This window comes from Leptinotarsa decemlineata, unplaced genomic scaffold (assembly GCF_025532065.1).
Source record: "Leptinotarsa decemlineata unplaced genomic scaffold, Ldec_3_MD MMD2_tig00000133_RagTag_RagTag, whole genome shotgun sequence".
Classification (NCBI taxonomy): Eukaryota; Metazoa; Arthropoda; class Insecta; order Coleoptera; family Chrysomelidae; genus Leptinotarsa; species Leptinotarsa decemlineata.
The window spans coordinates 842,093-857,357 of record NW_027412542.1 but is presented as its reverse complement, the minus strand read 5'-3'; the positions used below and the strand labels follow the sequence as shown (position 1 = coordinate 857,357).

Here is a 15,265-nt window from a genome sequence, read left to right as displayed (position 1 = left end):
CCCAAGTTTTACCATAAATCCTTCGAAATGTCCATGGGGACAGTCTGGTTTTGTGCAAAACTTTTTCCAAGTGAGCATTCCAGGTGAGTTTTTTATCAACGACAATGCCCAGATATTTCTCCTCCGTTTCAAATGGAATGAACTCACCATTGAGGGATAGTGGCGTTATATTGTCCAATTTTCTCCTCCTGGTGAAGGAGATTATCACAGTTTTGCTGGGGTTGACAAACATCTGCTCCCTTAGGCACCAACTGTGAACAACGTTCATCCTTTGGGGGATATTACAAGCTACCCTTCCTGACGTGGACCTATCCAAGATGACAAGGTCATCTGCATAAGCTTGCAGATCTACTTTTCTTCTGTCGAGGGCATCAAGCAGACTATCCATCAGGAGCGACCACAGAAGGGAAGATAGTACCTCACCTTGAGGGCAGCCTCTGGTGACCCTGAACCTAATGACCTTGCCTTGAAGAGTCGTAATTGCTGTCTGTTTACCAGCATGGCATAAATCCAGCCAGTTATGGTCGACTCTATACCTTTCCTAGCCGGAGATGATCCTATAGATTTATGTAGTGCATTGTCATATGCTCCTTCAATATCAAGAAATACAGCCACCGCAGTAAAGATAAGAAATAAATATGAATAATTCATAGACAAATTATTTGTTTAATGAGAATTTCACAAAGTGGATAACTTTAAAACTAGTCAATTTTATTTTAAGAAATACATCACTGAAAAAAAACTTGAAATGAACATAGACACTTCAAAATTCAAAACAAGTAAATTTTAAATAAATATACAAACACCAATTGAAAACTATTTTCAGTTTTTTTCTGACTACAAAATGAATGCAAAAATTTAAAATGACAGAGTTTGTTTTATTGGAAGTTTCCTGAAAGTCTTACCATCTCTCTTCAAAATAATGCTAAAAAAGTTACTGATTATTACTATATTATAATATTTCTTGAAAACAGTGAAGAAACCTAATTATTTCAAATACAGACTTTTGGCAACTGGACTTACTGGGAGAGAAAAATACCCACAACTATTCAATGGTTATTTTCAATTTTTTTCTAAAATTTTTCATCGACTGTTCAATATCCTCAATATATTTTTTATAGTTAGCTTCTATCACTGCATTCTTTTCTGTGACATCTAGATTAGTAGTCGCACCTAAAATATTTTGTCTTTTTTTACTACCCCTAGTTTCCTTTTCATTTTCAGAACGGATGCGTTCCTTTATACAGGCCAAAAAACTTGTGTAATTATCTACATTTTGACTAGCCTCATAAGCCCTCAAAATGTCATATATTCTCAAACATTGTTTCCTACATATTTTATTTGTTTTTATAATATTGAAGATCTTTTTCAAATTGTTATTTGTCAAACTTATACCAGTTTCTTTCAATTTGTTATAAATTATGGAACAGTCATCTACATCTCGTATTCTCTGAAACGTTGGAGTTGGTTCCTCTACTGTGATGTCCACAACGTCAGCAATTCCTTGAATATGTTTGAACACTGTTTGGTAAAGACTAGTCCCAATCCCTCTCTTCTGATGGGAAGGAAGTACGAAGAACTGACTTATTCTGGCTCTAATTTTATTTGGATACGCTAAAAATTTATAAACGGTGCAGTACCCAACTGGAGTGATGTAGGGCTTTCCTGTTTCTGGATGAAATACTTCTTCAAATGCATAAAAAATCATCCACCTTTCATCAGTCAGATCTATGAAATTGGCTCCATCAATGAACCAAGTAATAAAAGTCTCAAACCTACTATGGAATTGTTGAAATTTTTCATCTTTTGTGTCGCAAAGTGTAATCTTGTATTTAGCGTACTCTTCCTGACTAGGGATGATTTCGTTCTTTTTAGTGTCTTTAAATTCACTCAAAACCGTTCCATAGATGGTATCGTGTATTTCATTTTCTATCATTTTTAAAAATTCATTTTTTTCAGTTGTGTAGTTTTCTGGTAGATACTGATCCAAGGATTTCATGATGTCATCAGGTTGGTTTAAACCTCCTTTAATTTCTCCTGATGCTTGAAGATTCACGTAGCACCGTGCTGAATTGTGGAGATAATATAGGTTTATTGATAATGATCGATATCCAAAAATGCTTTCACTGTCACCAAAAATTTGATGAGCCATTATAGGTTTGAATTCTGGATATTTATTTTTTTCTACATTCATTTTGTCATACACTACTCTGAATGTTACAACAGAAAGGGCATCTTTCTTGAAACACGACATTTCTTCTTCCTCTTCGTCAGATTTGCTACCAGTACAGCTACTACTGGCCATCTAAAAATAAACATTACTTTTGCAGTATTTCCCAAATATCTCAACTACAAAATGACACGAAGAAAATTAAAAAAAAAGGCAAATCAGGAGATAACGATGAAAAAGACAGCAAAACCATTGGTTCACTGACACATGCAAATACAAGGCGAAATTAAAATACCTAATGAAAAGTAAATTGAAAAAACCTATAGAATATCAAAAATACTTCACTTTTTTTCTTCAAACTGGAGGTAATAGAAAACAACTTCAAAATGAGAGAAGTTAGAAAACCATATTGAGAAATCAGGAAGTTCAAAAAGAAGCTAATTTGAAGGTGTCTTGGCATTCTCTTTTCTGAGTCTATTGCCCACATTAAATTGGCTTTGCTATACCTAATTCCTTCAAAATTGTTTTTCAAATGATTGCCTTCCTTGGGGAAACTTGACTTCCTGTCAAGAATAGTACTGGACTTTTATCCCGTCACTAAACCGTTATTTTTAACACCTCGACACGTGTTTCAAGCACCAAGTGATCATCTGCAAGAGGAACATTGAACTGTTTAATCTTCCTCTTGAAGTTGATCGAAACACTTGTTGGGATAAAACTCCAGTAGTATTCATTATTGACTCAAAAGTGGATTCATGCACTAGTCTCGAGTTGTAAGAATTCATATTTTGCATCTGAAGATGGATATTATGAGTAAGTATATTTAATATATCTATGATGTGCATGAATGTTGCCATTGAAAATTGAAGATCCAACTGTTTATGATTTACTACTCACTACATATGATTAGTGCATGAATTGATTTCATACTGAACACACTACTAATGGTGATAAATAGGGTTGGAAGTCTTTTCATTGGAGATTGGTTAGTTGGTAGCCCATTGTTCTCTGATTTCAACAATATAATTCTTTGTTAATCGAAGTAATCCAAGTATTTGCCAAGATAATAGTTTTTCTATAAAATAATCACTTGCCAAAAAAAAAATAGTGTTAAATTCAAATATAGGCCTTGTTATTGATATTTGGTGGGGAAATGTAGAATAAGAATGGAAAAGTTAAAATAAAAAGTAATATATTAAATCTACGCAATAACTACGAAACACTAATTATTTTTTGAGTAGATAAAGAAAAGAAGCAATTCAATTACCTTTTTATTTTTTTTTGTAAAAACGAATATAAAATCCAATTAGATAACCTGATCTAATTTTTTTTTTTTATGAATCCTAATAAATATTTGATATTCAGGATTCTGGAATAGATAACATGCAATCGCTATATTCTGTACAAACTTTATTTTACAACTTTTCTGAAGCCAGAGATCTTTTTTCTTTTGGCGGGTTACTTCTTATTTTCTTCTTCTCCTTTTCGTAAAGATTATCCGGCATCACTGCTCGATAGCAACATTGCTTCGAGAACACCATTGCCGCGATACCGTATATTTCAAAATATCGTCTGGTGCGTTCCACTAAGCGTTCACAACGCCTAAAATACTCACTCAGGCGTTCCACATGACGACCGCGATCGTTGTGGTCGCGGCGAAAACGTCATTAATGACGTCATTACTTATGCTCACGCCTAGCTCACGACGACCTATCTCAAGAGGTGGGTCGATGTGAGCATTTTGAGAAACTGAGCGCAATTTTTAAAACCAAAAGCAGCAAACATGGCGACAACAACAATATCGTTCTATTGTGTCGAACGAGATACTTGATACAAGATCTACTTGTGAATTATGGTATATGATACTAAAACGGTTAATTAAAAAAAATTAATCTATGAGAATCTGTTGTGGCCATTTTTCAAAGAGCTATCATCAATTGATGACGGGAAGGAATTGTAGGACATCCGGGAACACGTCGGACTAAATCTTCTTGTATCAGCTCATGTAAATAATTTAATGTACATCTTGAAAGTCTAAAGAGATCAATAAAGAATTCCATGAGTAAAATTTTCAAAGTCTATAGTGTATTAAGTGTTAGTGATAAAAAATAATTGACCTGAAATGACTTTTAAATTCTTCATCTGAATAACGAGTAATTACATTATCGTAATCAATAATACGTGGTCTAAGTTTTCGTTTCTCACGATTATATTTTTGCAAAAATCTATTTCATTCTCCATCTGAGCTGGACGAACTAGTACTGGAGCATTATTTCGACGCACCAACAAATTTCCAACTGCCGCCGTAAAAGGCATTTTTATTATATACGAACATAAATTAGTTAAATACTCCTCTAAAATTGAAGTATATACATAATTTTTGTTTAATAAATCATGTCAATTAATATAACTTATTGATACCACTTACAAATTGTAACATAACCTCATCAACTTTTTGTTTTGTTTTTTTAAACGCGCCATGTCTATTATTTAAATGAACGCTCAAAACGCTCCAAAATCCATTGCACTTGAGTTAATGATTGTGACGCCCAGAACCAAGTGGAACGGCAAAAACCGTGGTCGTGAGCGTGGTCGTTGTGAGTGCTTAGTGGAACGCACTGGTCGTGTATATTGAATACCGCGACGGTACGGATTATAAAATCGCGCTCCAAAATACCGCTCTTCAAATGCCGGCCCATCAGTAGCTCAGATCTAATGGACAGACGATTCCAATACCCCTAATCAGTGTTACCACTATAAAATTTTCGGGTCTAAATCGACTGACACTTTCTAGGCCTTTTTTGGAATAATTCAAAGTCGGAACAGATAGAATTTGTTATTTTATAGATTTCTGGACGTTCTCGGATATATAAATCGGAGTATTAGAATTGATATGGGCAAAAATAAAAAATCCTAGGGAATTTTAAGTTTGTACTTTGTTTAATAGTGGTAATTGGGTCATTTTACCGTCACATGTCATATACCATATGAAATTTTATTGTCGTATTCACTTATTGTTTATTGTATTCAGTAGAACAGGATCGTTCTGATAGAAAAGTCTAACCATCTTTGGAGTTCTGCAACTGGATGGTCTTCAATCAATAAATTGTCTTTGAATAGGGCACCTGGAACATCCTCTGGTAATAATAATGTTATGGAAAAAATATCATACAACACCAACAGAATACACTATCAAAACGTAACCACTCGGCAAAACAAACTGTACACTGAAATACTATGTTTGTGACAACAGGTCAACATATATAGGTGACAGGTGACAGGTTTCGAACAATTAAGCAACCAAAAAAGTAAAATTCCCTAAGATTTTTTATTTTTGTATATATCAACTTCAATACTTTGTTTCATATATCCGGGAACATCCAGAAATCTATAATATCACAAACTATATCTGTTTCGACTTTGAATCATTCCAAAAAAGGGCTAGAAAATGTCAGTCGATTTAGACCCGAAAATTATATAGTGGCAACACTGAATAGGGGTACTGGAATCGTCCATTGGTTCAACTCTTGACTCTGGCAACGATAAACATTATATAGTAGAATAATCGAAGTGAGAAAACGTAATAGATTGTATTTTAACATAATAACGTAAAATTAGCCAATAGTAATAGATTTATTATAAAGGTAATAAAAGGGAATGGATAGGATAGAAAATTGCGCATGCGCAAAGGTTCTGTCCCAAACACGGAACTAAGTTATAGTTCTGTGGTCTCAAATGAGAAGAAAATGACAAGTAGTCTCTACTTTCACACTTGTTTAGTTTGGCACAACTGAAAATTCTCAAATTAGAACACTGGTCGTTGGTCGTCATACTGTGAGTTCATTAGTTCTTAGTTCTGTGTTCGGACGCTGCTATGGTAATTTCTTGTAACTTTTGAGCATTCATAGTAAAAGTTTGAAGCTGTAGAAATAGATAGGTAAGTTAGTACAACTAATTTCATCATTAAATTGTATATATTTGTTGTTATTTGTATTGCGAGCGATAGAGATGAAACAATTTGTTCATATTCACTGTGATATTTACTGCGTAACTTGATAGTTCCAGCGCCATGTGCAACCGGCAGAGTAATAACGATAAAACAAAAATGCTTGTCAAAAATTCGGTTTTTTAATTTGGTTAATCTCGAATGAATTTTTTATAATTCTCTTATCATTTTTGACAGATAAAACGTACCAACATGAATGACCATTCACCTCACGCTAGGCGGGAAGAGTCTCCTAGAAATCACAAGGGAAAAAGTTATTCAAGGTAAGCATAATGTTTGATCAATCCCTCGCATTTGTCAATCATCAAGTATTACTAGGAAAACGTGATTATTTGTATTCAAACAATTAGGTGCTAATTTTTATTGTGCAGCTACTTCTACCCCAAAAATACACGCCAGTGGCGTGTATTTTTGGGGTTCACAAAACATTCATTATACCAATACTTTGGGGTGGTCTCCAAGCAGAATGCATAAAATTAGGTAAATAAAATAGCATTCCCTATAAAAAATTGCAATTTGTCTAAATTGGAAGAGTTATATTTTTAGAAGTGATTAATTTTTGGGAAAGAAAGTTTTTGACTTTCTACTACTCCATCTTGATACCAAAAAAAGTGGAAAGGAAGGAAGCAATTAATTTTAAAAGAAGTAACTGTATACATAGATGTGTAAATCATTCAAAATGGTAACTTTCAGACACAAACTGCAAAAGAAAAATGCCTCCTGAAACAGCTATTTTCATATAAATATTGAATTACACGAAAGAAAAATTCTTTCGAAACAAAGTATTTTATATGAATACTGTATTATAAAAAAAACATTTTCTCTACTCAGTTTGTATTCCAAACATTCGTTATGGAATTGAATCAGATATCATTCAGAGGATTTCTACACAACATACTAAATGAAAGGTAAAAATTTCACTTACATGGAACAATGTCATCCTCACTGGTAGAAATCAATGTTTCGCCGTAAGACACTTGCCATAGGGCTCTTCAGTACCAATCCGGATAACATAAGAAAAAAAACACACAATTCGTTCATATTGTGTAGGAATCCTGTGAATGATATCTGATTCAATTCCATAAAGAATGTTTGGAATACAAACTAAGTAGAGAAAAGTGTTTTTTGTATAATTCAGTGTTCATATAAAAATATTTGTTTCAAAAGAATTTTTCTTCCGTGTGATTCAATATCGATATGAACGTACCTGTTTCAGAAGGGGTTTTACTCCCAGTTTGTGTCTGAAAGTTACTTCTTTGCATGATCTACACATCTATGTATAATGTTACTTCTTTTTGAATTGATTGCTTCCTTTCCTTGGAAGTTTCCCCACATATTTTTTTTATCAAGATGAAATAGTAGAAAGCCAAAAGCTTTTTTCACAATTTATCATTTCATGAATTTTTATGTTTATGAAATAATTATTTCATCATCATACTTAGACTTGAGTAACCTAAAGTACCACCCTAAATTTTGGTGTACAGATAATTTCTTGTATATGTTTTACTGGTAGAGAGAATATAATCAAATTAACTTGTTTCTCTTCTAGTTTCATTCAGCAGTTAACTTTTTTCTTATTATGTTAAGCAGGTAGCAGACTTTAATTTTTACCTCTTTTAATTAGCCTTCCTTTTAAAAGAAAATTCACTTTCTATTTCCAGAAATTATTGTATAAACAAATTATCACACTGCTTGAATTAAATTAGGTGATATAACCGTTTTTATAATTCTATTTTCAAAAAGTTTAGCTTAATTAAAATGGTTTGATAAAATTTAATGAAAATGGTGCTTACACAGGGTGTTACCATTGTTTTGAAAAAAGTCATATATTTTACTTGTACGAAAATAAATTTCTGCAATTTTATTTAGTGAAAAGTAATTTTTTTGTGTTTTTAGAAGTCCAAGTCGTGGAAGAAAGTCTTATAGAGATGGTGATCGTGACAGAGGTAGACGGGAAGATAGAGATAGAAAGTACAGGTAACTTTGATACTCTAAAACAGGAAGTCCACTGAAAAACGTTAACCTACAATCATTTAGGAGTTCCTATAAAAAGTTGTTGATTATTTTTTATCAACTTTTTCTTCATGAAAAAATATTGGATTTACGCAGTAACTTATCTTTACCCTTACTGCACCTGTTTGAAGTTCTCCATTACAAATATAAAAAAAAGTTGATACAAATACTGATTCCTTTCCTCCATAAATAATGACTTTCCTGTTATGTTTTATTTGTTTTTTAATATACATGAAGGAGTTGTTGAATAACCTTTATGTATCTTGAAATAATAAAACACAAACCCTGTATATTTATGGGTTTTTTTTGGGGGGGGTGGTAGTCTAGTTCAATATGATTTTTGTCTGCTATTGTTTTTAAATTTTATAGCAGTACTAAGTAATTGGGTTAAAAAGTTAGATGAAGTTTGTGATTCGGTCGGATTGGATTGTTGAATTTCAGTTTTATCATTATTCAATAATTGAATAAAAATCCTTATGCCGAGCGTAATCTTCATAACTTTTAGGTCTCGTAGCCGTTCTCGATCAGACAAACGCTACAGATCTTCAAAATATTCCAGAAGCCGTTCACGTTCGGGAGGCTACAGAGGCAGATCCCATTCGCATAGTCCCATGTCAAGTCGCAAACGTCATCTAGGCACCAGGGACAACCCGAAGGCTTCCAGATGTTTGGGTGTTTTTGGACTGAGCGTTTATACCACGGAGGATGAACTGTATCACTTGATGTCGAAATATGGACCTGTTGAAAGAGTTCAAGTTGTTATTGATGCAAAGGTGAGTTTGTTTGCCTGGAATCTTTGGATCTGTCACATTTTTTCAATTGAATATTTGAACGTTTTTTTAAATCTTTTCTTCAGACGGGTCGTTCAAGGGGTTTTTCCTTTGTGTACTTTGAGAGTTCTGAGGATGCTAAAGTTGCAAAGGAACAATGTTCAGGCATGAAGATTAACGGAAAAAGTATCAGAGTAGATTTCTCTATAACTGAAAGAGCTCATACCCCAACTCCTGGAATTTACATGGGAAAACCTACTTAGTAAGTACATTTTTTTTTTAGAAATCTTATATCTCAATATTTTATTCAAACAAGACATGAATATGTTTGGGATATAAATAATATATTTATGTGTTGTTTTTTTTATTAAAAGTTGTTGACTTTACAAATTTTCCTATTTATTCATACAAACCTTATGCTTATCTAAAAATGCTACCAATGATTTCATACTGCATATGCAAATAATTTTGCTTAGGTATTTTTTTATTTATTTATTTCTTCAAAGGTCGAGACCAGTACAGTGAATTTACATAAAAAAAAACGCAAGTATTTTTAGATAATAATAAGCAGTAGGATTAATAAAACAATATCGTTATACATTTGGAAGGCTTCTGTTTTTCTCTAACCTAATTTCACTTTTTTTTTTAATATCAGGAGATATATAAAGAACCATGGACACTATTGTTTCTTCTTCATTTGTGTTTAAGTTCCAAAAATCAAATGGTCTTTTTCACTACTTGCTTGAAAAAGGTCTCCTTTTGGTATTTTTGGTAGATAAATTTATAAGAAGAATAGACACCATAATGTAAAGTAATAAGCTTGGTGAAAGGCTTTCTTGTACAATTGAATATATACTATGACCTGATTAGTTGGACTCTACATATTTTCTTGATAGTTGAGTTCGTTTATTCTAAAAGTTTCTGTTTTTTTTTCAGTAAATATTCTGAGAGACGCAGAGATAGAGAGTAAGTAATACTTTATTTATATCAAGTTTTCATTAAGTTCAAAGTAGAAGACATGAGAATAATATAATTTTAATATCGAATTTGATTAGTTTCAATTTCGTTTCATTTTCATATATTTTTTTTTCAGTAGTAATTTCTATTTAAAGAATCATAATAAGTAAAAGATGCTATTAATTACAAAAAATGAATTTCATTCAACTGCTGTAGTCTTTGATTTACACTTTTTTATATATTTCTTTTTGTTTTCTTCTTTAATTAAAAATTATTTGATTTTTTTAGTGATTACTACGGTGGCAGTCGATCCCGCTACAGAGACCGCCGTTCACCATCGCCATATTATAGTAGCAGTAGAAGGAGACGCTATTCCAGATCGAGAAGTTATTCCCCACGTAAGTATTGACTGAAGAATTGAATATTTTGTAGATCAGTTGTAGGTGCATTCATTGGTGTTTAATAAAATCTAAAATTATTCTTTTTCCAATGTTTGCCATTGTATGGGTATCAATTATTCATTTTTTCAATTACAAAAGCTCTGATCTGAGGTATGACAGTTGAAGACAATTACTGTTGCCGATGCTTTATCCATGGTGTACCATCGATTTTATGAAGAATATTGACTATTCAGAATGGAAGTTGAATCAAAAGAAAGATGACGAGTTGCAAAAATTACTGAAACTGAAGACACATCTCTAAAACTCAAGGAATGTAAACTTCCCTATGGTTGAGATTCCATTTTTGTGACACTTCACAAAAGCTTGTCCGACCTTATGTACCTGAACCATTCAGAAGAAAAATATTCATTATAATGCATAATTTGTCTCATACCGGAATAAGAGCTACCACTAATATGATAAGGGAGAGATGTGTTTAGTTGAATATGAAGAAAGATATTCAAAATGGAGTCAGTGCTGTATTCAATGCCAAAAATTCAAAATTAGTAAACACGTGGTAAGTCTAGTAGGTGCTTATGGGATAACTAAAAGACGTCTCGAGCATGTTAATATCGTCTTGGTTGGACCACTTCCTTAGATAGATAGATATTCAAGATGGCCTGAAGCTTTTCCTATAACCAATATAAGTAACTGCAAAAACGGTGGCCAAGAAATTTTATGAAGGTTGGATTTCTCGATTTTGGAGTTCCATTAAGAATAACTACAGACCAAGGTAGGCAATGAAATGATTGAGAGATTTAATCGCACAATGAAGGTAGTACTGAAGTGCTATGAATCAGAAAAGTGGATGGACCTTCCTACTATTTTACTGGGAATCAGGGTTTCAGTAAAGCAGCAATTGCAGTGTTCGAATGCTGAATTGTTGTATGGAACAACCCTCAGGATCTCTGTAGAACTTATAATAGAAAGGACTGTGCCTTCTCCTACTTATCAACAGTTTCTTCACTATCTTAAAGAAAACATGATAAAAATGAAAGCAACACCTGGAACTAGTTACGATAAACAAAAATTATTCATGCAAAACGAGTTATCAACTTGTTCCCATGTGTTAATTAGAGTTGACACTGTTAAAAAAGCCCTTCAGACATCTTATAATAATAGACCATTCAGAGTGATTAACAGAAACGAAAAATATTTCACCCTATAGTCAATGAAAAACAAAAATATTATTTTGTGGAGATAAAATCATGAGATGTAGTTTTTGAAAAAAAAATTAGTATTGACTGTTTGAAACTAGCTTTTGTTGTAGAATACGAGAAAGAGAGGGAACTGGAGAAAGAACGTGTGAAACACAAAGGATACAGAGAAGAGAAGCACCAAAAAAATTGTGGTGACCATTCTTGCTTCTCCTGTATATATGTTCCTATACCTGTCAATATATTTAGAAAAAACAGGATGGCATAAGGTTGTCAGAAAAATCAGGTTGTTGAAATTGATAGGTAATTCAAAAACTAAGATTTTTAATAAAGTCCTTTGAGTTGTTCAAAGCAAGAATTAATTCCATAAATGGAACAAATAATGGTGGTCCCAACATGTAACCCTGAGGAACTCCTAGTTGAACATAACATTTCTCTGATATATTTCTTTGTCACTCACATAAATGTTCCTTCCCTATATTTATGAAGTAAATCCAACACAAACGAAATATACTGATATGGTTCACTTCCGGATTACACCAGAGGTTCGATATATGAATTTGTGTAATTTTTTTTCAATCAATCGGCAATGAATGCACCTCCTAGGATTTTATGTGGAGTTATACAAAAAAATTTTTGGTTTCAAATAAATTCATTACGTTTAATATACTGTTTTAATATGTTGAAGAATTTACAAGTTTGTAGTATATTGAAATGGTTTGGTCAGATTATCATTTTAGATCTCTTTGGAATATTTTTTGTTTAAAAAAATGATTTAAAAAAAATTATTTCTTGAAACAATAAGCCACAGTCTATGAAGGCGAGTTATAATAGAGACAAAAGTATCAGGAAATGGAAATCAATGCTACACAGAGAGTTTCAAAAAATCTACTGCTAAGGCAATACAAAGTTTTCTATCCTATCTATAATATCAATTGCATTGAAAAATAAAAAGTGGTTGTACTGCAGAATGTTGGAGAGAACCATAACACTTTATTATGTGGAAAATTTACATTTCTTATGCCCTATAATTAACATTTATTTAAAACGTTATGTAGTAAAATAGTTTAGTAGATGTTACCTTAGTAACTAACTAACAACACCTATAAAATTGAAAACTATTTCAAGTTTATTACTATTTAAAAAGTGTTAATACTTGTTTCTTACATTCATTTTTATGATTTAATAATCAATAATTTCAAAAGCTTCTAGGCATAAGTTTATTGAATGATTATATTACAAAATTCTTAACTGAAGTGTTTGTAAAATTTATTGTGTACATTGAACCTATATTTCAGAATTTAATTCATAACTGCATATTTTGTGAACCCTTTCTAGTGCTGTATAAATCTAAACATTCGCACAATACACCTTTTTGAGATTTATGAATGCAAGAGTGAGACAGGTGTTTGGAGTTGTGTGTCACGTTTCCAACGATTTAGTATGTGTATTCCAAGTCGAAAAAATTTATTTTCTCTGCAATTTCGTCTTTGTTTCAACTTGTAGTAATTCAATCTAATTTTTTCATAATATTACCAAATGTGATACTAAAAATATGTCAAGTTCATGAAGTGATGTACTGGACACAAATCATCAAGTTATTTCATATTATTATTAATGATGAAATTGTTTTTCGAGATTTCAATTTTTCAGAACTAGGTGATAATTAAAACAATTATTCAGATGAATTGATCAAAACAAAGGAAAACAGATCAAAAAGGATAAGCAATAATCTTTTTTCATTTTTAATATTTCATCATTTATCTTGATTACTTTATTTTATTTTTATTTAATTTTTTGTTTTTGTTTTCTTGTATATATTGGACATTTTAGTTATTGTTAACCCATTCGTTAGTGTATTTTCATTTCAACTAATCAGTTTAGTGAAACTCTGTTTTTGTATTACTCCATATAAAAATCAATCTGAGTAAGTGATTGCTGTTTTTATAATTTACAATTCGCAACTTTATTTTAATTCGTGTTTACAATATGAATTTCAGGTCGTTATTGATCTTCTTGGAGGGACTACGTTTAAATAGAGGAGATCTTTAGTTTTAAAGATACCGAGTTTATTCCAGCATTAATCAAATTACATTTTGATGAAGGCATAAACTCCATAGTTTTTTACGCGTTTTTGTTTGATGTAATTGAACTGGAATCTCCAGTTCCATGAGTGTGTACATTAAAATGATGTTAATTTGAAGTACCTTAGCTTATTATTTTTTGACTTATCAATTAGATGTGACTTTGAAATAAATGTACAACTGGAAACTAATTTTGTTTTTTGTGTTTTTTTGAAAAGGGTTATCAAGAGGTAGTGGATGAAATTGAAGTTTCTTAAAGAAATTGAGATATTCACACAAGTATAAAACCCCGATCAAACCGTGAAGCTTTATTCATCAATGATTCACGAACGAAAAAAGAAAATCATGAAGATCATCAAGAGAATTGAGAAAATTTTTGCAACTCTCTTGAAGACCACAAAATGTTTTTGTCTGTAGAAGTCGGCTACAATCGACATCTTGAAAAGCACTGAAAAATCAAGAGGCCATTCAAGACTACGCATCAGTCAAGTCTCGAAAGTGATGGGGGTTCAATCCCGTAAGAAATAATTTGAAAGTTGAATGATAAATTTTAGGTATCTTCCACAGATAAGCTTTATCAAGCGGTTGATTATAGAAACATCTCATGAATCGAAGATTTTAGGTGAGTCTATCTTATGCCATGTGAGTAAGATATGTATGGTTTATAAAACATGTTGTTTAAATGAGTGTTTCATTTTCCTCGACCTTATGTACATGCATTCTTTGAAAATGATCGATTTGCAATAATGATGATTTAAAGAATGTTAATAATCTTGAAAGTATTTTTGTGGTGGTGATTAGCTTTGTTTTTCAATTTATCGAAAATGGGTTATTTCCCGCGCAAATTTACCTTTCAGGGGTAAAAGGGGCCGATGAAATGATTTTGAAGCGATTGAAATATAGCAACCAGAATCAATTTTAGAAAAGTTTTTTTTTTCAATTAAGACTAAACAGTCTTTGAAAAAAAGAATGAAAATATTTTAGGAGATTAATTTTGGGAAAGAACGGTTTTGGCTTTCTCCATCTTTATAGAAAAAAGTTTCTTTGGAAGATTCCCACATATTTTTGTATAAAGAGGGAAAAGTAGAAAACCTTTCTTTCTGTAAATAATTAAATTATCAGAAAGGCTAAATTATGCTTTCAAGTTCAACCACTTGCATGACACCAAGATAAAAAAACCATCCGTAGTTACGGTCGTCATAAAAATATCATAAAATGTGTAGGAATGATATAATATATGTGATATAAAATTAGGAATCATTTTCACTGCAAACCGATTGTATATCTACGAGCATTTCTCCGTGTAGTAAATAATTATTAGTCAAATACAGTAATAAGTGTTACATGCTTTTTGAAAAGTATCGTTGACAGCCATGTGCCAGTTTATATCAATTTCTTTTATGGTATGTACAAGCATTGCAAAAAAATGTTTAACACGCTCTGGGAGAGGTGCTTATTAGAAATTAACTGTTTACATTGGATTTAAATGAATTGCTAATGAGTATGTTCATTTGGAAAACCTGTCTCGGGAAGTTTATTTTATTAGGATGCCGTTCTACAAATGGAAGTGTTCCTATAAAGCAGTGGTTCTTAACCGGTGGTCCGCGGACCACTGGTGGTCCCTGGAAGCATACCAAGCGGTCTGCGGAGCCATCCTAAAAATATGTT

The 15,265-nt window shown here is 32.0% G+C and overlaps 2 protein-coding genes across 5 annotated transcripts; one reads left to right on the top strand and one right to left on the bottom strand.

The window, feature by feature from the left end:
* Positions 1-646: 646 nt before the first annotated feature.
* On the bottom strand, positions 647-3,656 carry Hat1 (Histone acetyltransferase 1). Its single transcript, XM_023173883.2, has 2 exons — positions 3,438-3,656; positions 647-2,305 (listed from the first exon to the last, which is right to left on the bottom strand). The coding sequence occupies exon 2, from the start codon at positions 2,303-2,305 to the stop codon at positions 1,046-1,048; it is 1,260 nt and encodes a 419-aa protein (XP_023029651.2). The 5' UTR covers positions 3,438-3,656; the 3' UTR covers positions 647-1,045.
* Positions 3,657-5,950: 2,294 nt separating this feature from the next.
* On the top strand, positions 5,951-14,280 carry LOC111517672 (transformer-2 protein homolog beta). 4 transcript variants are annotated; one of them, XM_023173882.2, is made up of 8 exons: positions 5,951-6,107; positions 6,354-6,439; positions 8,073-8,153; positions 8,749-8,962; positions 9,046-9,221; positions 9,896-9,925; positions 10,205-10,314; positions 13,816-14,280. In XM_023173882.2, the coding sequence occupies exons 2-8, from the start codon at positions 6,369-6,371 to the stop codon at positions 13,836-13,838; spliced, it is 705 nt and encodes a 234-aa protein (XP_023029650.1). In that variant the 5' UTR covers positions 5,951-6,107; positions 6,354-6,368; the 3' UTR covers positions 13,839-14,280. The 4 variants fall into 4 exon arrangements, with proteins under 4 accessions (XP_023029650.1, XP_023029648.1, XP_023029647.1 ...); XM_023173880.2 differs by having other exon boundaries at positions 8,704-8,962; XM_023173879.2 differs by having other exon boundaries at positions 8,695-8,962.
* Positions 14,281-15,265: the final 985 nt, after the last annotated feature.